Genomic DNA, 22,969 nt, shown 5'->3' with positions numbered 1-22,969 from the left:
CGACTCTCATATATCCTACTGACACAAAAAAAGGAGGGAAAAGAATACTTATAAAAAAGTTTAAAATATCCTGGGTAGTTATGAGATGAGAATGTAGATCATTACTGCATTTTTAGTGTGGTGTTTATTAGGGAACTGGATGCCAACTTTTCAAGTATGGGAAGAAGACAACAAAAAATACAAAAGAACAAGTAGTAAATCCAAAATGGCATGGTATAAACCAAGTGCTCAACAAAGGAAGGGAAAGACAGGGTGGAGCAGTTAGCAAAGCCTTGGTAGAGGAAGAATCCATGAATTTGAACCCAATCAGGTCACTCTTAATGCAGAACATTAGAGACTTCATTTTTTGTTTCCTGTATCTCCTTAATGCATTAAATCCATGATCATATCCTGCTGTTATTTCTTTAAATGCTTCTTTAATCTCTATTGTTTTCAAAACAGACTTACGGTTTGAATCTTGACTATACATCTGAATCATCTGAGCAACTTTTAAAAAATGATGATGCTCAAGCCTCTCCACACTAACAGAACAATCTGTGAGTGTGGGGGTCAAATCATCAGTGTGTTTAAACACACTCCCACCTGATTCAAATGTAAAGCTGAAGTTGAGGACTGCTGAGTTAGTAGGTATATTCAATCAGTGGTTCTCAACTGTGGATACGATACTGTCACATAAAATAAAGGACATGTTGGTTAAATTTTTTTCAGGAAAAAAAAAAAAAAAAAGTGACCTTAGGGGAAACTTGGCCACTTTTAGAGAAATTTTTGTCATGACCAGGGGTTGCTACTGGCATCTAGAGGATGGAGGCCAAGGATGCTGCTGAACATCCTGTAACACACATGGACAGGACAAACAATTACCTGGTTCAAAATGTCAATAGCGCTGAAGTAGATAAATTCTGCTTTGGAATAAGAGAACCAGTCCTAAGAAGAGGAAATAGAGTCTGGAACTAAAAGCAGAACTTTGTTCAAATGTAAGGATTATATTGAGGGTACAAGTGACAGAAGCCCAAGAAATGAGTTTTAAACCTGAAGTTAGAGAACTACTGTGTAAAGTGTAAGATCTGTAATTGAATTTTTAGATACATTTCAGTAAATTTACAAAGAAATTCAGAGCATGCAGAGTTCAAGGGAGTGAACTCAGAAGTTTATCTATGAAATGTGGCAGCAGTATTAGTTAACCTGAAGTCAAATCCCGCAACTCTTTGATATTTTTAATCGCTTAATAAACTTCTTGATAGTATGAAGAGTCTCTCTATATGTATGTAAGTCACAGCCAAATTCCAGCACTGGGTCTTAATACTAGCTTGTGTAATCTGATAAATGTTCCTGTTTTTTCATTCTATTATAAAAGGATAGAGGTGGGTCAGGTGATCTGAAAGACCCCTTTCAGCATTTATCTTCTATAAATTCTTCTCAAAATGCACATTTCACAACAAAAACATATTTTCAGTGATAGGTCTAAAATCAATTTCAATGGCTCAGTCTTACTTTAAAAGGTAGCAAACTTCTGTTTAAGACAATAAATTTTACCAGTTCTTCCTTTACAGGGTCCTAATCAAACAAATGTGATGAAATTGATAACCTGCAATATTTTCTTATTGCAGTACATAAAAGTTAAACTATTTTCTACTAGGATTAGTAAGAATCCCTTGGATTATATATCCCAAAACTAAATCTGCTTAAAACATTTCAAGGAAAATAAAATTTTAACTGGCAGTTACTGCTTCTTAAAAGTTTTGTTTTTGCAAATCCTGTTACAAATCAAGATGAGAAAAGGAGCCCCACCACTCTTTACCCTACCCCTGATATAATCCAGTACACAGCCACAGCCATCAACAGGAAGTATGCTTTTCAACCAGTAGACGGCATTTCAAAACTGTTAAAGCAGAGGGTGAAATTTCAAGTGAACATGGCTTAAAGAATGGTGCAAGGTCAGAAATGCCTGAATAAGCAATACACACACTGAAATGAGTGCTGAAAGGCAGTGGACCAAATAATTCTTTTTGTGGAAGATGTCCTTTGCATTGTAGGGTATTTAGTAACATCTATGGCCTGTACCTACCAGATGCCTATAGCACTCACCCACTGCAAGCTGTAACAATCAAGAACTATCTCAACATTGCCAAATTTCCCCTGGGGGCAAAACTGTCCCAATTTACTATGCAAATGCTATTATGCAAACAGGCAATCTATAATTATGCACAGTAAGCAGGAATCTCACATTGCTGAGTGAAGGAAGCCAGAGTGAACATGGTATATATGATTTCATATATATATATTAAGCATCAAAACAGAAAATCAGCTTATACTGTACGAAATCAGGATAGTGGTTGTTTGTACGAGGGATAAGTAAGGGGAGGAAGTGCCTGAAAAGGAACAGGATGAGCCTCTGAGGTGCCAGTAATGTTTTGTATTGATCTAGGTCCTCCTTACATAGATGAAAATTTATTGAGCATTTATACTTAACAAAGTTTTGTTTTTTTTTTTTCCCCAAAACACTATGGGAGTCACTACTTTATCTTCTTTGTAATGAATGAGAACATTGTAGGTCTTACTCTGTGAATCGTAAGCAATCCTCATTATCAGGCTACATATTAATTAAGCAAAGAATTTTAAATGAAGTTATAAACTAAAGTTGGTCATCTTAATGTGTTCATTTAAAACAGGCCTTTAATTAAAAAAAATACAGAAAAATCCATTTCAAATAATTCATTTGGCAGAAGTTACTTGTTCTCCTGAGATTTATTTCTATTCCTATTGACAAAAGACAAATCAAAGATAATTCTGAGTTTACTACTAAGTCACTTCAGTTGTGTCCGACTCTGTGCAATCCCATAGATGGCAGCCCACCAGGCTCCCCCGTCCCTGGGATTCTCCAGGCAAGAACACTGGAGTGGGTTGCCATTTCCTTCTCCAATGCATGAAAGTGAAAAGTGAAAGTGAAGTCGCTCAGTTGTGTCCAACCCTCAGTGACCCCATGGACTGCAGCCTTCCAGGCTCCTCCGTCCATGGGATTTTCCAGGCAAGAGTACTGGAGTGGGGTGCCACTGCCTTCTCCAATTCTGAGTTTAAAATGTTGTAAAAACAAGTTCTGTCCCCCATGAGGCATTTCTGTAAACTACTGCAGTTTCTATCTGTTGTTAAAATTAGAGAAATAGACTTAGCAGCTGAGTCATAGTTTTGTCTGAGAATAAAACACTTATCTGTCTCGCCAAGGAGTTAAGAATTACTTTTTACTATTATATAAAGTTGAGACTCAAATTCTTTTATATGTAAACATGTAGTATTATTCTTATTCTTTTTCTGCACATACATTTCAAAGTAATACTCAGACTGGTACCAGGACACTTGACAAGTAATAAAGAAAAAAAAATTTTTTTAAGTTAAATCTACACTGAATCCAGAATTCTCAACTGCATTTATTTAAAAAAAGAAAAAAACTTTAAGAACTGTATTTTTAAAAGACTGCAAAAAAAAACCCAAAAAAACACATGTGATCACAGCCAAATGTATGATTTATTTTTGGAGAGGTATAATTAAAAGTGAGGTTTTCCCAATTAAGGGGAGAAGTAACAATATGAGATCATACCCTGGTTACATGTTAATTATCACATTTTGTACAATGTGGATGTGCTCAACATGTATTTAATGATAGTATGAGTATTTGAAATTTAAAAATTATAAACCACTTGCCAATATTGTAATCCATAATGTTGAAATAAATACCTATAACGGAGTAGGAAGCCCTTGACAATGCTTGTGGATCATCCCAAATGTTACAAGCAGAAGATCAAATTAATTGACCCTACTGCTAGTTTCCACTTAATTTCTTCATAATATGGCTGTCTGGTGTAGCATTAGTGAAGATACTCCCTACAACCACATGGGTACCCCAGAGACTGTGACGAATCACTTTACAGCAGCCAAGATCATCAACAGAGAATCCTAAATGTCGATAGCGTTCATCTGTCTCAAAAAGAGTGCTGTTTGTATATGGTCCAAAAAACTGGAAGAAATAAAAAATGATGTCATATTTTTATTAACAAGAAAGATAATGGAGTAATAATTTTTATGTAAACATGAACACAGATCTGTATAAATACTGCAAATATTTAAAAGGTCAAATAAGAAATAAAAGGGTCGCAATGTAACACCTAACTGCCCTAAAACCTCTCCCCTCAATACCTGGTATTCTGGAAATGTGAAATGAACGATCTAGCAGACTGCATGTCATCTAGAACCAAACGTATAACTTCACATGACCTTTAGAAATGAAATAAGTCTTAGGCAATCATCTCTGGTTCACTTTTGTAGTTTTTAAGATAAGAAAACTATAGCCCAGGGTATTTTTCATTTCTAGTACTCACTAAATCTTAACCTCAAGAAGAAACAATATATATTTCTATCTTAAGATTAAAATAAATTTTATTACTATTTGTAACTGAAAGACATACACAGAATTTAAAATGTGACATAGTGGCTCATTATTTTTTTTAAAGTATAGCTTTATAAATGTTAATTTCCAAAAAGTTACTTTAAAATATTTCTTTACCATCCAAATTTTCTTAATTCTAAAAATAACTTTCTTCCTTAATCAAACTACTGAATGCTAATTTTTAACTAACAGTAAGCACACTAATTCAATGTAATTCAAATAATGTCTATTAGTAAGGATGGAAAAAATAAAATTTGAAATTATTTTTAATAAAAAAATTTAAAGTGATGGAGAACTTTAACCAGGAGTGACAGAGGTCCCTCAAAGTTGTGAATTCAATTGATTCGTGGTACTTCTGTGCATAAAATTGTGAAGTTTTCAAGAAGTCCTAAATGATTTATTTTTACCTAGGCTATAATTGTAGAAAAATAATTCCTACTTCAAATTACATAATCTGGCTTTCAAAATGTATTTAATTACTCACTGCCAAACCAGATGATGGGTCAATAAAGTCAGCCCAATAGCCTTCAGCTCGGAGGGCATAGCAAATTTCCTTAGCACCGCTGATGAACTGCATAGAAAAAAAACACAAATACTATGCTCAAGATAGCATCACTACAGACTGTTTTATTTTTCAGTAAATTTTTAAAATAAATATCTTTTGCCTCAGATAGAGAACACAAGATTAATAAAAAATTAAAACTAATGATAAATTAGGACTTATAGTCAAGATTATTTTCACCAGTCTAAACGATTAATGGTTAATATAACACTTTCATTTTTTTTTAAGTCTAAATTGTACATTTTCTCTTCTAAATTATTTGTTTTAGGAATTATTTCTAATCACTTTTGTGCTATTAACTCCCAAATTTGTCAAGGATTATAAACTACAGTTGCTATTTTATATCACTATGGAAATTTCGAAATAAGGTAAGAAAGGGAAAACAAAGTAGTCATAATGAAAAGATCTGAACCATTCATTAATTTGAATGGAAGTTGTTTAAAAACAGGTACTTGTTTGTATGTCCTTCAAAAATACACCTATCCAGTCACATAGTCATGAAATATTTCTGACAAGGCACATGAAAATAAGATAAAAGGATAGATTGGGTACAGGGCTGAACAGCATACTTACTTTTCACTTATATGCTTCTCTATTTTTCTATGTAGTGTATAAATAATACAGACCATGTACATGCATTACCTATTCAAAATCCTGTGATGTTAACTCCTATGATGCAAAGACTAGCTCTACCAGAACTCTAAGCAGTGAAAAAGACAACAAATATTAGAACCAGATTAGAATGTTAAAAAAAAAAGGACAGACTGTAAGTGTTTAAAAACAAGGGCACAATTCCACTTCCAGTCATAATAGAGAAACAGTTACCAAATTTGCCACCTGCTGAAAACTATAAAAATGACTAAAATACATGATGCAACTGTTTTCAGACACTGAACAACAGGCAGACACAAAATTGTAGTCTTCAAGAGAAGGGAAACAAGTAAGGTGATCCCCATATATGCTCTAGCCTTCTGTCTGGGGACACTCTCCTGTTGCAGGACAAAGAAGTGGAGCCCAAGCAAAGTGACAGTGTCACTGAGCTGAGGCAGAGAAAGCAACAGGTCTGGACTGCTGAATCATCTGACTTTGTGGGGTAGGGTGCTGGAGAAGAGGGTGATGCACAACAGGGTTTCAAAGCAGTCTGTAGAACAGTCTTCCCTGGTTCAGTGGCCTCATGCTGAGCTGTGCAAACACAGGGTGAGATTCCTTGAGGTCTAGCAGAGTGCCAGCTGCAAGGCTGCAGCTGAATAGTGTTATTAGGGGTCATACAGTGCTGGGGAACATGAAGGGGTCATACAGTGCTGGGGAACATGAATTTCAGGCCCACCCCGAGTGATGAGACCTCACTGAGCATCTCTGGCATTCAGCTGGTTGAAAGTTCAAGCTAAAGTTAGGCACATGGGCCATACTCTAAATAAGGGATGAGGAAGTAATAGTCAGAGGGCCATCAAACTGAGTGGCTGCCTGTTTGTATAAATACAGTTTTGCTGAAATGAAGCCATGCCTATTCATTTATATATTGTCTATGGTTTCTTAGGGATTCCCTGGTGGCTCAGACGGTAAAGCATCTGCCCGCAATGCAGGAGACCCAGGTTTGATCCCTGGGTCAGGAAGATCCCCTGGAGAAGGAAATGGCAACCCACTCCAGTACTCTTGCCTAGAAAATTCCATGGATGGAGGAGCCTGGTGGGCTACAGACCATGCGGTCGCAAAGAGTTGGACATGACTGAGTGACTTCATTCACTTCACCTCGTATGGTTTCTTTAACAATACAAGGGTAAAACTGAGTAATTGAGAACCTATGACCTACAAAGCCTAAAAAGCTACCATCTGGCTCCTTAGAAAAAGTTTATTGATCCCTCCTATAGATATACAACCTAAACTAATCTATGTTCTCTAAAAACAGGCATATCTCATTTTTTGGACTTCATTGTACTTCGCAGATAACGTGGTTTTACAAGTTGCCTGTGGCAACCCTGTGTCCAGCAAGTCTATTGGTGACATTTTTCCAGTGACATTTGCTCACTTCATGTCTCTGTGTCACATTTTTGTAATTCTCTCAGTATTCCAAACTTTTTCATCTATTATTATATTTATGATGATCTGCAGTCACTGACCTTTACTGATGTTTTACTACTATGACTTATCGAAGGCTAAGATGATGGTCAGCATTTTTTAGCAACAAAGTATTTTAAAATTATGGTATGCATTTTTTAAGACATAATGCTATTACACATTTAATAGACTACAGTATAACATAAACATAACTTTTATATGCACTGGGAAGTGAAAAATATCCATGTGACTCACTTTATTGCCATATTAGCTTTATTGTGATGGAGCCGAACCAGCAATATCTCCAAGATATGCCTAAACTCTTGTAAACTAATGAAAAAATTTAAAAATACTGTATTCTTTAGGTTATCTATATAATATTTGCGCTTACTGCTGTATTTCATTAATCCTCGCAATTCTTAAAAAGCAGGAAAACTGAATATGGTCTAGAAAAGTCATTAAAATTATGTATCAATGTAATAAGACATACACAAAAACTACAAGGTGAACAAAACCATGTATTTAAATGTTTGCAAAGATTAAGAATGCCAAATGACCACAGAAAGAACCAGTTTAAACGTTTATCTTATTCTGCTCATCAGTAGGAAACACTGACATCTGCTGGAAAAAACTAGGATAGATTTAAACCACAAAAGGTAAAATATCTACTTGGACAGTAAAGTCATGTGTGATCCTAAAATAATCACTAACATATCTAAAATAGAAAGAGATGTTTTCTTTTCCATAAAAAATAAAACAGCTTTAGTCACTATAAAATTAAAAATCACATGAAAAAGTATAGTGCCATTTCAAAACCTGAAAATTGGTTATAGAAAACTGAGTTATATCTATACTGGGGTCAGTATCAAGTGAGGCTCAGAATCTTAGACGAATCAAAAAGTAGGACTTACAATGCAATGTACATGTGAGAGCAAACTCTCCAGCATCTAAATGATAGTGATGATAAACTACTCCTGGTCTTAATATATAAGCAGAAAATGTTTACTGAGTTATTGGATATTTAAATTTCAACTCATCAAATTCAGATCGTCTAAAAATCAGAGACAATGTCTTATGCCTCTCTATAACTTCTTTGTTAAGCATGTAACTTGCTCCTGACTTAATTACTACCTGGAATTTATTAGCAAAGCTATATTTGGGACATTTAAGTGTGAAGTCATTATCATAAAATACTTTGTTAAGTATGTAAACAATATTTTTATAAGTTGTGAGAACCATACATCCAACACTAAAGAAAACATTAAAAAACTCCCAATATTATTCTGCATGTAAATTAGTAAAGAGAATTTTTTCAACTGTAGTTAAGTAAGCTAATCTTAACTTGTCATACATACAAAGGAATCAAACTCATATAATTTCTAAATATGAGATTTTAAGTTACCACTTATTTCTCAGGTTGATAAAAATGAAAAATAATGCTAATATCCAGGGTAAGAGTAACAGCCTATATACTAGGATGATCTTTTTGGTGGACAAATTGACAGTATATATTATAACTTAAAATAAATATATCCCTTGACTTAGCAATTCCCTATTTAGGAATATGTAAGTATGGGCATAAAAATAAATGTACAAATATATTCACTGCCTATAAAAGCAAAAGTTTGATTTTCAACTTACAAAAGACTAAAAATTTTTTTAATAATTTAAAAAATTTATGGTTTACCCATGTAATCTAATATTATACAGATTTTACAAAGAATGAAATATAATCTATGTGAAATGTGAAGGAAAGGTGTCAAAACATATTTTCTAGTTAAAAGCAAAGGATGAGAAAAATGTGGGTATGTACAACTATTATATTATTATTGTACTGTACACTGTTTACACATTGAAGAAGGATTAGGTAATTTTCACTTTTTACTTGACATGCTTAAGAGACAGAAAGAGACATGGAGGGAGAGAACAGGATAAGAGAGGAGACAGGGATGGGTATGAAGAGTTAATTTTACATTTTTGTTGTTTACCGTATTTCCAAACTTCCTAAGACAGACATAAATTAAAAAAAAAACTGAGGAAGTACTGGACAGAATATAAATTTTTCAGATACTAAAACAAACAAACAAAAAAAAACCTGGCATTTTTATTTTCAGAAAACATGTACATTTTTTAAGTACTGACATACATTAGGAGAGAACTAATAATAGTAAGAAAAAACAGCCGTCATTTTAAAACAGTGTTTACTGGTGTTTAAATAAGATCATAAAACTAAACAGTCAGCAGTTGAAAGAATTACCTTTTCTAAGAGCACTTCTCTTTCATTTTCTACCTCCTCACTCCAAACAGTCATATCATTCTTAGTTTTCTGTGTTACGGTCAGAATCATTAGTTTGTTGGTGGCTACTTCTGGAAACAGTGATTCAAAATCTATAAATAAGAATAAAATTCCAGGAAAAAATTATTTGTTTTTTTTTGAAAAAAGAAACAGTGCATAAAACACTTTAGAAAAATGATGATTAAGTCAAATCATTATGGTACCAAGTTAGGTTTATAAATGCATATTGTTTTTTAAAAGGATGAACTAAATTTAGTTTTGGTTTACTTGGATGAACCAAAAATATACTGCCAACAATTCCAAAGAGTAAGTTGGGTTACATGTTGTTAGTCTTGGAATTAAAAAAAAAGTTTATTATTAAGCTTTTCCTCAGTAATCACCTGGGAGTAGGATGACTTTACGGAAAAAGTTAGTAAAACTTCTACTAATCCTGTCTAATGGCAGCATGAGGTCAGATGTCAGGGGACATTTGCTAGTCTTTTCCTTGGCCAGGCAATCATCATTTCCAGTGAGACATGTTAAGGAGTACATTTTTCAATATATTTAAATTAGTGACATAATCTGACACACACTAGTGTAAAAATGAATAAAGCACAACATACCTCTTCGCAGCAACTCTGGACATGTTTGGATTGCACATTCTACTTTGGCACTTTCAAAGTAAGTTTCTGCACTGTTAATTTCTTGTTCAACAGGTGCATCATTACCCTTTAGGGGAATAAGAAATATAGATAAACAAAATCTGGAGTTCAAATAAAATATCCTGCCCGTTATTAACCTGTTTGTAATAAAATAGAAAGCTTTTTCAATAATCTTAACCTAGCTGGTGATCAGGTAATAATCAGTGTATTCTTACATATTCAAACTTTTCTCTATGATGAATGTAATTTGAGAATTTTTTTAAAATGTTGAGTTAAAAAAAAAGGAATATATACCTACTGATATTCTAGACTTAATAGGAGTCGGTTAAAAAAGTTAAAAATGCCATGATTGTATCTTATAATGTTACCTCTTCTGATATTTTGTTATATCTGATTATCCTTTCTTTTGTTCTGTAAAATGGGCATTAAGTACACTAAATTACAAAACAACATGATTAAATATATAATCTCTCCAACAGGAAAAGCCTAGAGGCTCTTATTCAACTGAAATTTGATGGGTGTCTATTATACATCAGCCATTACAACAGGAGCAGACACTACAATGGTAAACATCCAGTCTTCACTCTCAGGTATATAAGGGTTAGTAGAAGAAAAATAGCATGAACAAATAAATGCAATCCAATATGAAAAGTGCTACAGAGTTGTGAAGGAAGTCTTCTGGAAGTATAAATGGGGAAGAAACTTGCTTTGTTGGGAGAAATCAGGAAAGGCTGAAATCACACTTGAGTTACATGTTATGGACAGAATACAGATTAAGAATCCCAAAGGAAAAAAAACAGTCTAGCAAGAAATAATAGTGCAAAGGCATGCAATGGTCAAAGAGAACGGTATAATTTTCAAAAAATGAAAAGTATGCTGTGATTACAATGTAGAAGGAATAGGAAATCGTGGGAGGTAAGGTGAGAAAAGGATCAAAACTATGGAAATCCATTTATGCCACATTATAAAATTTTGACTTTTATTTTAAATTAAATAATATTAATAAATTATCCTTATTTTACATATAAAGAAACAGTCTCAGAAAGGTAAAATAACTTTCTCAAGGTCAAAAAATTAATTATCAATAAATAAGAGTTAATCTTTGTATACAGACTTATCCTATCTCCACAGTCCATCCTACTATAATGCATCTAAAAACAGAGGTAAGATAAGGAGGTGCTGAACTCTAATACTATTAGTGAGAACTAAAGTGACACAAATTTAAGGGCTACTTTCAGAGATGAAAGCAATGTAATTGTCACTCTATATGGGGGAATGATGAAAAGAGGAGGCAAGGTTGTCACTGTAATCTTTACTTTTGGGAAGTGCGAGGATGACTAAATCACTTATACGACTGACAACATGGGAATAAAGACAAGTTTTGAGAGAAAAAAGGACTCATTCAGTACTAGACGTGTACTAGTCCTAATTTTGGTACTTCTGAGACATCCAGATAAAGATATTTGGCAAGTAATACAGAACCAGCAATGTCAGAAACAGAAAGTTAGGAAATACGAAGACAGAGCCTATGGAGAAAGCTGAGGACTTAAGTGACCAGGGAGCAAGTCAAAGGAAAAATGAAGAACAGACATTTGGGAAATATCATATAACTGGTGGACACAGGAGCCAAGAAGACTGAGAAGGAATTATCTGAGAGAAAAAGGGGAGGTCAACTGTGTCCCAGTGTTAGGTTACTGATATAACCCATAACTGTGAGGGATTATTACTTTTAATAATATCGTTTTGATCAAAATCTTCACCTGAAACTACACAGAAATATGAAAAATGGTAATGATGAGGGGTTTTGACAAACTCTGAAATGCATGTAACATCCCATTTGAGTGAACAAGGATGCAATACTAGTTTTAAAAACCGGTTCTAAAAAACTCATAAAAAACCTCTCAGGAACTGTTTTTACAAAACCTATTTAAAAATCCTACTTTTTAGTTTACTGTATCTGAAGAATTTTAGAGATCTCAAAATTTTTTTAAGTTTCTAAATGGTTAGAGGAATATAAAACTAGTTGGAATTTGGTTCATATATAGATTATAATTACTGTTTGTAAAAATGAAAAAAAGAAAATCTAAATTTCCAGTTAAAGAAATTAAGTTATTTATGTTTACAATAAATATTTATTAAAAAGATATTTTGAAGAATTAATTACCTAAGAGACTGCAATGTGAAAAATTATATAGCAAAACTAGGTATAGGACAATACCAAGGTTTTAAAAACTAGACATGCTTTTTCTGTATATACTGGACTTAAATAGATTTTTTTTTTTAACTTTTTCAATGAAAGTAATATGCTCATAGTTATCAGAAACATAGCTTTAATAATTAGAATACAGAATAAATGATACTAACAACATACCTGAAATTCATTCACATATTGTGCCATAATAAACTCATGTCTTTCACTTGATAAAGGTTCTGCTAGAACATCAGGTAAAGTTTTATGAACCTGGCTTTTCTTCTGTGATGCCGTCCCGTTGAGGTGACAGTCAAAACCTATGTTCCCAGGAAGCTGGAATCTCTGATCCTGAGGTCCAAATGGCCCCATAGTTTCATCAGGCCAAACTGTTCGAGAGCCTGAAGAGGAACAACAAAATGAACCATTTTTTTCTTACAACTTAAGTGCACTGGTAGACTGAAAGAATGTGAAAGAATGTTGTTCTTCCAATAAGGTTTTTTGTTTTTTTTTTTTTTGTTTTTACCTAAACAATAGATCTTTGAAGTTTGCTTTACTGGTTGAATATGTTAGCTGGTTTCATGTTATTTCCAAATCACTAGTTGAAGAAACCAGCTGCCAACTCATAGTTAATTTCCTTATAAGGGAACGGATTCAATAAAGTATTGTAATCCATACTATGTAATTCTTTTTTTTCTGGCTTTGCTGTGTGGCTTGTGGGATCTCTGTTCCCCAAAAAGGAACTGAACCCAGACCATGGCAGTGAAAGCCCGGAATCCTAACCATTAGACCATCAGGGAACCTCCGTACTATGAAATTCTTAACGGTCATTAGTAAATCTCTACAAATGGTGAAAGAAGTTCACAGGATAAATGACATTAAAAGAAAAAGCTAAATCCAAGAACAGTATACGTGACATTTATTTTACATGCTTATAATAATGCTTTAAATACAGAAAAAAAAAAAAACTTGAAAGTAAACCAGACTTAATAGTGGTTACCCTTGGGGTGCGTTGTGTATGTTAATTGCCCAGTCGTGTTCGATTCTTTGTGACCCCATGGACTGTAGCCCGCCAGGCTTCCCTGTCATGGGATTCTCGAGGCAAGAATACTGGAGTGGGTTGCCAGTTCCTTCTCTAGGGTATCTTCCTGACTCAGGGATCGAACTTGGGCCTCCCACCCTGCAGTCAGATTCTTTACCATCTGAGCCACCAGGTAACCCTTGGGGAGGGGCATTCAACTGCTGTTACCTGGTGGCACAAAACATTAATGGACTGGAAAAAATTCTGTACCAACCCAAAGTGACATAATGCCCTGTTTTACCAGTCACATGCATGAATATGGATCAAATACTTACAGAAGAATACACATTACTTTATTCCTATAAAATTAAAAAAAATCCTAACGTGAAAAATTAAAAAAGATCCAGAAAAAAGTAACTTAGAGAATCAAATGAAGAAATACTCAGGGTAGGAATTTTGTTCAGAGAAAGGAAAGGATGGCTGCAGACTTTAGTTGGCAATAAAAGTATTTATAAATATTCTGCCAGAACTAAGTGACTAAAAATGGTCATGTCATTACGGCTGCCCCTATGTGACGCCCATATCTCTCTTCCATACCTATGACAGACATTACCTATCAATTATGGAACTTTTCCCTACTGAACCCAGACACTGTCACATAATTCTCAACCCAAACACTCTAGCCCAGCACACATCTCAAACTATTAAGTATTTAAGAATCATCTGAGAACTTCTCAAAATGCAGATTCAGATTTACCACATCTGAAGTGGGGCTCAAAATTCGTTTCTAACCAGTCCCAGATGATGCTGATGCTACACCATGCCATGCTATACTGGTCTGCAGATCACAGAGTGATAAGGCTCTAGACAGCCACCAATGACCAACTGGAGTCAGTTCACAACCTAAAACTTACCAGCTGGTCTGAACAACATGGGTTTTATAGATTATTCAGATCTGGGTCTTCAAATAAATACTCAATATTAATATTGGATATGAGCATATTTTCAAATGTTTACTGGTCATTTAGGTTTTCTCTTACAGAAATAGCCTGTTAAAACTCATTTTTGAAATTTTTGTTTGGTTTTCTACTGGGTTGTTTTTTTCCTACTGATCTACAAAAATTCTTTATATAGTTCTTCCTAGGTATTCACAGGGCAGTGCTTCCTGGACCCTCATGGATATCAAAATCTGCATATGCTCAAGTCTTTATATAAAAAGGGTATAGTTCAACTGACCTTTGAGCAACTCAAGAGTTAGTTGTTCAAACCCTGCAGTCACAAATCTGAGTATAATTCATAGTCAGTTCTCTGCTTAGTCATTTCCACATCCTCAGAGTCAAGGAACCGAGAACTGTGTAGTACCGTAGTTAGTTATTATTGGAAAAAAACCCTGTGTATAAAACAGATATGCACAGCTCAAACCCATGATGTTCAAGAATGAACTGTATGTGCATATATGTAACCTATGTACATCCTCCTGTATACTTTAAATCATCTTCAGATTACCTATAATATCGAACACAAAGTAAATGATATGTAAATAATTGCTGGCACATGGCAAATTCAAGTTTTGCTATTTGGAACTTTCTGGAATTTCCCACCCCCTCAAATATTTTCAATCTCTGATTGGTTGAATCTGACGATGCAGAACCCATGGACAGGGAAGCCAAGCTGTATATTCACAATACAAACCCTTAACTATTCTGAGTGACAGACCTTTCATTTATGATAGATATATGTTTAGCCTTCAGATCAAGAAAACTGAGGAATAATCAGAGATGGGGTTAGAAAACTGAGGCAAGAAAACTAGGGGAGGCTTTGCATGCCCAAGTGAACTGACATTACACTGTAAGTAACGCACTGAATGAAGAAAGGATTCCATGGGCAATCACTTCAGAATACATTAGGTAAAGTTTCTAAGAGCCCTCCCTTAGTATTTTAGTGTGCTTTATAAACCTCTAAGATAGGACTTTGGCATAAAGCAGTTCTCAAAGTTAACTAATTACAGAACTTAAAAAAATTGTTTTTTTTAGATATTGAACAATGATTCAGTTTGTGGATAGTTTAGGAATGGCTACTAAAAGCAATGGGAGATATTTGAGGCTTATGATGGAAATGTCATGATTTACAGTATTTTAGAATGATTCATGTGATATAGTGGTGTGCAAGGTGGATAAGAAAAAGCAGACTTTGATTAATGAACACTCGTTAGTAAAAAGTGATGCCTACATTTAGGAAATTCAGCAAAGAGTGGCAAGAAGTAGTAACATAGTTTAATAGGATCCAAAGAAGATTTGTTTCAGGGAAGAGTGAGTGTGTCTGAATACAGATTAGAAAAAAACTACAGTTGAAGAAAGTTAAGTTTTAGAAACCAGTATTCATTCATTTTTTTTTTTTTTTTAAGTATTGTTAACTTTCTGGCATAAATATTTAGGCAGAGCTCTGATTTTACTTTCAAAGGGATAAACTCAACTTTAGAAGATCAGTAAAACTTCAAGAAGAATATTTCAGGAAACATAACAAATGTTATGAAACAATTGTAAGTAAAGAAAAAATAAGTTTCACTTACAGATATCTGGAGGTGCAGTGGCCACATGAGACTCATCAGAACCTGAAGATCCTGCGGTTGAAAAGGCTCTGGGATTGACAACCCTTTTAACTAAAGAGCAAAATCCTGGGAGATAGGAAACCAGTCTGGCTCTGTTACAGAGCACCTAAGAATGACACAAAACCCCAAATTATTCTGGATATAAATGTTATACTAACACAGACAATCTCGGGCAAATCCTCACATTGCAATGTATCTTTTAAAACCAATATTGATTCTACTGTTATTGAGCACCTGCCATAGAATGAGTATCACACATATTTATAATTTTAAAAATACAAATATTAAAAAAAAAAAAAAGTACTAAGTTATTTGGGGAAAAATATATGGCTTCCCTAGCAAGGCCAGAATCAAGAGTGCCATACAGAAAGAACAGGAACTTTGAAAAGTTGCCCTATTCAGCAGCAACACTAAAAAAGTGGCAGAGCTAGTAAGATTCTTCTATTCTCAAAATAAAGAACTTTCAAAACCTCTCCTAGAAAAAAAAAATCCTACTTACTTTCACACTCTTCTTTTACTACTATTAGATTGCACTGATTATCTCCTATGCTATCTTTCTCTTGATGTTATGGCAATGTCCACTTTCCTCCAGTTTAGCAAACATCTTCATGATAACTTTTCTGCTCCTATGTTCATTTGCTAGACTCAGGTCAGTTACAGTATGAATGTGTGAACATCTTTCATGTATAAACTTTAATCAAAATAGCTGAGTCAGAATAACTTACTGCAGGGGTTGGCAAACTATAGCGGGCTGTAGCCTTGTGTCTGTTCTGGTGAATACAGTTCTATTGCAACACTGCCACACACATTTATGTATTGTCTATGGCTGCTTTCATGTCATAATTGCAGAGTTATTTCAGAGACTCTGGCCTATAAAGCCTAAAGTATTTGCTACCTGGCCCTTTATATTTAAAAACACTGCTGACTCTTAGATTAGTGGAAAACGCATAAGAACAAATACCATACCATCTGTGAAATTCTACTAAAAGATTCGAACAATTAAGAGATCTTTGAGGTCATAGGAAAAGTTTCATGGAGGATATACTGCGTTGTGAAGAAACAGAAATTTAGGCACTCAATTCAATGAAGGCCTTTCAGGAAGAAAGGTATGGAGGTTGTTTTCAAAGAGTGACAGGTTCACTGAAGGTGGACATAAAGTAATGCAGTAAAGAACAGGCTTGAAATTTAACTAATGAGCAACTATAAAAGGCTTTATACTTTGTGACACAGACAGTAAAGGGCCTATTACAAAAAGATAATAAATCAGAATTTTAACCTGTAGGCAGGGAGGAAGAGAGTTAACTGATAAAAATAAAGGATGTTTTAAGGACTGTACAACTAAGAGTAGTGGAGAGAAAGGAGTGGGATTAGAGAGGTGGTATGAAAACTAGTTACCAGGAGGCTGAAGAACTCTAGCCAATTGATACTTTGGAATCATTTTTTCCCTTTCATATAGTATTCTGAAATCCAACCTGTGTGTTCTCTGACTGGTCTTTCTACCTGACAGAATTTCTTACTAATTTTATCTTCCCTTCGCTTACTCCACTTTTCAGTCACACAAAAATACCTACCCAACATTTCCATATTTCTGTCTTTTATACTGCCATAAGATTTCTTCCACTAAAATGCCCTTTTCCTTCTCCTCTTAGGCCGGACAAATTCCAACTCCTTCTTCAAGATCCAGATAAACTGAACCTCCTCCAGATGTCTCCAAAATGCAAGGCCTGTCTCCAGAGCATTCTGTCCACCTGAACATTTAAACATCCTCCCCTGGCCCTACAGTCTCATCATTAGGTTATTACTTAATGTATCATGGGCTTCCCTGGTGGCTCAGAGGTTAAAGTGTCTGCCTCCAATGCGGGAGACCCGGATTTGATCCCTGGGTCGGGAAGATCCCCTGGAGAAGGAAATGGTAACCCACTCCAGTATTCTTGCCTGGAGAATCCCATGGACGGAGAAGCCTGGTAGGCTACAGTCTACGGGGTCGCCAAGAGTTGGACACGACTGAGCGACTTCACCTTCACCTTAATGTATCATATTCAACTACAGGAATACAATTCTGGCTAACTGTTACCATGTTAGTCTTCCTAACACATAACTCTAATTAAATCACCAAAATTTAAAGAATAAAGTCCAAATTACCAAGTGTATCATTCAAAACTCTTTGCTGGTGGTTTAGTTGCTAAGTCGCATCCGACTCTTTGTGACCCCACGGACTGTAGCCCACCAGGCTCCTCTGTTCCCAAGCAAGAATACTTGAGTGGGTTGCCATTTCTTACTCCAGGGGATCTTCCTGACCCAGGGATGGAACCTGAGTTTCCTGCTTGGAAGGAATATTCTGTACCATTGAGCCACCTGGAAAGCCCCAAGACTCTTGTTATTTGATCCCAAATCCACAATCCAACCTTATTTCCCACTCATCTTTTTCACACATCTTACATTCAGGAAGACAGAAATGACTTCTTGATTTCTGAAGGGAGGTTGGGGCGGGGGGCAGGGGTGTCTTTGAATATACCCGTTCTGGGTGAGATTTAGATAATCTCACCCATCTTTTAAAATTCAAATGCTTCTCTGATTAAATGAACCCAAACCCCCACTTTCCCCTCTCCACAAAGCTTTGAATCTGTATTGTACCTCTGTGTGACTTTTAAAATTAGTTTCTGCTCTTACTGTAATAGTTTTCATGTATGTTTTATCCTATGCCACGATGCGTTTAAGTAGTCACTGGACAGTTACCGTGAATAATTACCTCTGGCCTATGAGAATAATCTCTCTTGCTCTCATTTTGTAGTATTTGTAAGGTTACTTCCTATACTAAAACTGCTACAAAACCTTCAGTTTACCTACCCAAACAGAAACCGGCTTAAAAATAGATTCTAAGTATTTACAAAAATAATGCCTTTTAAAATTACCGAAAGGATGCTGGCACCGAATTTATTTCTCAAAAGGAATTTGCATAAATAAATAAAAGTATTGAGAAATATGTTTGTTTTCAAACTACCTTTAAGGCATATTGACCGAATTTCACACCCCTTGTTTCCCTTGACATTTTTGATTCATTAAGTACAAGAAACATTATGCCATCAATGCCATTATAACTAAACCCGTCCCTCCATTTCTTAACGAGTTCCCAAAATAATTTATTACTGTACTGCTTCTTAAGAGACAAATTTACTCACATTGGCCATTTCTGGCGGAAAGGGCAGACGGAAATTATCTTCCCTTTTGTAAAGTTATTCCTGGGAAAGGACAAAACAAAACAGGCCGGTGACGGATTAAGCTCTAACAACAGATAACTCGGGTAATGTCCACCATCGCCTACTGGGTGTCCCTTCTTCCGCGACAGGACCAAAGTCCAAGCTGTCCCCGGACCCCAGGAGACCGGAATTCGCCCCCTGCCCCCACAGGGCACAAGTCGCTGCCCACAGGAGGCCTTGCAATTCTCAGCCCGCCCGGTGTGTCTGCGGAAGACAACTCCGACTAGATCCAGGGGAGGAAAAGAGGGACCGTCCACCAGGATGGAGTCCTGAGGCTCCAAGTAGGTATTTTAACACCGATCAGGGTTCTAAACAAGCTGTGAGCAAAGGTTCCAGCAAAGATGAAGGTGGAGGAAGCGAAAAAGATCCTAACGACAGACTGACAGGACGACCGGGGACAGCGACAGGGGCCCTGTGAGTATAGGGGCAACACCGAGAGCTGTGGCCAAAAGATGGGCAAATCTGGAGGGACTAACGCGGGCGGAAACCGTCCGTACCAGTCGCCGCCGCCGCCACAGCCGCCTCCAGCGGTCCCAGGCCCGTACTCTTCCCGTCTTCAAAATGGCGGCGCGACGGCAGATGGAGTAGCGCTGACGCTGGCAGTGACCAGACTGAAGAAGTTGCTCTAGAGCGCATGGATGGGAATGATCCTCGAGCCGACTCTGCGCACGCGCACGGGAGGCCCACGTAGCACCGCCCTTTCATTGGATAGTCCACCGCCCCCACGTAGGAGGAGAAAAGATGAGGTGTGGATAATGACTTGTGGGATAGATCAAGGCTCCAGAGCTGCGTTCGGCACTCATTTAATTTCGATCATTAACTCACCGATGTATTTGAAAGACTCCTCTTGCCCCAAGACTTTATTGCTCAAAGGAGGTACAGTTTTCTGTTCTTCGTATCTATTTTTTTTTTAATTTCGAAAATAACTGTTCTTGAGAATAGAGCACTTTTCCCCTTTATGTGCCAGACTTTTAATAGGCGCAATAAATATATATCCCACGACCTATTTATAAGGAGTATATCACTTTTAAAATTTATTTTTAATTGAAGGATAATTGTTTTACAGTATTGTGTTGGTTTCTGCCAAACATCAACATGAATCAGCCATAGGTATACCGATGTCCCCTCCTTCTGGAACCTCCCTCACACTTGCCTTCCCATCCCACCCCTCTGCTGTTGCTGCTAAGTCGCTTCAGTCGTGTCCGACTCAGTACGACCCCATAGACGGCAGCCCACCAGGCTCCGCCATCCCTGGGATTCTCCAGGCAAGAACACTGGAGTGGGTTGCCATTTTCCTCTCCAATGCATGAAAGTGAAAAGTGAAAGTGAAGTCGCTCAGTCGTGTCCGACTCTTAGGGACCCCATGGACTGTAGCCTACCAGGCTCCTCCATCCATGGGATTTTCCAGGCGAGAGTACTGGAGTGGGGTGCCATTGCCTTCTCCGTCGCACCCCTCTAGGTTGGGACAAAGCCAAGGTTTGAGTTCCTTGAGTCATACAGCAAATTCCCATTGGCTACTATTTTACATATGGTAATATATGTTTCCAGGTTACTGTGTCTAGCCATCCCTCCCTCTCCTTCCTCCCTGCCTCCCCTGAGTCCTGTCCATAAGTCTGTTCTCTGTGTCTGTGTGTCCACTGCTGTCCTGCAAATAATTTCATCAGTACCATCTTTCTAGATTCGATATATCTGCATTCAGTTCAGTCGCTCAGTCGTGTCCGACTCTTTGCGACCCCATGAATCGCAGCTCGCCAGGCCTCCCTGTCCATCACCAACTCCGGGAGTTCACTCAGACTCACGTCCATTGAGTCAGTGATACCATCCAGCCATCTCATCCTCTGTCGTCCCCTTCTCCTCCTGCCCCCAATCCCTCCCAGCATCAGAGTCTTTTCCAATGAGTCAACTCTTCGCATGAGGTGGCCAAAGTACGGAAGTTTCAGCTTCAGCATCATTCCTTCCAAAGAAATCCCAGGGCTGATCTCCTTTAGAATGGACTGGTTGGATCTCCTTGCAGTCCAAGGGACTCTTAAGAGTCTTTTCCAACACCACAGTTCCAAAGCATCAATTCTTTGGCCCTCAGCCTTCTTCACAGTCCAACTCTCACATCCATACATGACCACTGGAAAAACCATAGCCTTGACTAGACGGACCTTTGTTGGCAAAGTAATGTCTCTGCTTTTGAATATGCTATCTAGGTTGATCATAACTTTTCTTCCAAGGAGTAAGCATCTTTTAGTTTCATGGCTGCAGTCACCATCTGCAGTGATTTTGGAGCCCCCAAAAATAAAGTCTGACACTGTTTCCACTGTTTCCCCATCTATTTCCCATGCATTAGTATATGATATTTGTTTTTCTCTTTCTGACTTTACTCTGTATAATAGGCTCTGTATAATAGGTTCACCACCTCCATTAGAACTGAAGAGTATATCATTTTAATTTGTCATTTGTATTTTAAAAAGTTAACTGAAGTCCATACTTTATTCATACCGATATATTTTTAAAATTTTTAAATTTAAATTTATTTATTTTAATTGGAGGCTAATTACTTTACAATATTGTTTTGGTTTTACCATACATCAGCATGAATCGCCATGGGTGTACACATGTTCCCCATCCTGAACCCCCCTCCCACCTCCCTCCCCGTACCATCCCTCTGCGTCATCCCAGTGCACCAGCCCCAAGCATCCTGTATCCTGCATCGAACCTGGACTGGCGATTCATTTCTTATATGATATTATACATGTTTCAATGCCATTCTCCCAAATCATCCCACCCTCACCCTCTCCCACAGAGTCCAAAAGACTGTTCTATACATCTGTGTCTCTTTTGCTGTCTCGCAAACAGGGTTATCATTGCCATCTTTCTAAATTCCATATATATGCGTTAGTATACTGTATTGGTGTTTTTCTTTCTGGCTTACTTCACTCTGTATAATAGGCTTCAGTTTCATCCACGTCATTAGAACTGATTCAAATGTATTCTTTTTAATGGCTGAGTAATACTGGTATTTTTTGATGGGTCATGTTGGGCAAGTTAGTCTCTTTATGGTTTTAGTTTCCTCTCTTCTAAAATGGGAATAATGTAATAATAGTGCCCAACTCATAGTTCATGAATATTAAATCAGTTAATATGTAGCTAACACATCATTGGAAGGACTGATGCTGAGGCTGAAACTCCAATACTTTGGCCACCTCATGTGAAGAGTTGACTCATTGGAAAAGACCCTGATGCTGGGAGGGATTGGGGGCAGAAGGAGAAGGGGATGACAGAGGATGAGATGGCTGGATGGCATCACTGACTTGATGGACGTGAGTCTGAGTGGACTCCGGGAGTTGGTGATGGACAGGGAGGCCTGGCGTGCTGTGATTCATGGGGTTGCAAAGAGTCGGACACGACTGAGTGACTGAACTGAACACATAGAGTGCACACACGCACACACACACACATACACACACCAGTGAGCTGAGTATTTGAGTTACTTACAACTCATTCTTTTTTCATTCCTGATAATTTCATCTTCAAGTCAGCTTACTAGTCCAGGTTATATAACAGGATTTTTGGTTGAATGATGATTATAAGGTTTTTGAGACTGGGAACCATATGTTATTCATCTTTGCCAGGATAGAAAATCACCTGTCAGATAGAGGTGGGAGTGAACAGCGGTATGGCAGGAGGCTGTCAGGAATAACTTCATAGTGTAGGTGATGCTTGATCAGCATTTTGAAAAATGAGTAGTTGTCTGAATGCCAAGAAAAGACATTACAGGGGTGAGGACATTCAGCAAAGGAAGCAGTGTGGACAGAGATACAGAATCCAAAACAGTATGGGCAGTTGAGGATATCCACAAATAATCAAATGATTGAGTTGGAGGTAGACAGGGGCCAGATCATGGTCAATCTTCAG

General features: G+C 36.8%; 1 protein-coding gene across 1 annotated transcript; it reads right to left on the bottom strand.

Annotated features, from left to right (window-relative positions):
• Positions 1–3,500: 3,500 nt before the first annotated feature.
• On the bottom strand, positions 3,501–19,700 carry MMADHC (metabolism of cobalamin associated D). The gene is made up of 8 exons (XM_006047599.2): positions 19,564–19,700; positions 18,989–19,048; positions 15,771–15,915; positions 12,364–12,581; positions 9,954–10,059; positions 9,313–9,443; positions 4,923–5,009; positions 3,501–4,009 (listed from the first exon to the last, which is right to left on the bottom strand). The coding sequence occupies exons 2-8, from the start codon at positions 18,995–18,997 to the stop codon at positions 3,815–3,817; spliced, it is 891 nt and encodes a 296-aa protein (XP_006047661.1). The 5' UTR covers positions 18,998–19,048; positions 19,564–19,700; the 3' UTR covers positions 3,501–3,814.
• Between the last annotated feature and the right edge of the window lie 3,269 nt (positions 19,701–22,969).

The sequence above is a fragment of the Bubalus bubalis genome, chromosome 2 (genome assembly GCF_019923935.1).
Source record: "Bubalus bubalis isolate 160015118507 breed Murrah chromosome 2, NDDB_SH_1, whole genome shotgun sequence".
Lineage (NCBI taxonomy): Eukaryota > Metazoa > Chordata > Mammalia > Artiodactyla > Bovidae > Bubalus > Bubalus bubalis.
Note: the sequence above shows the minus strand (reverse complement) of the source record. Positions and strands in the feature narration are given on the sequence as shown.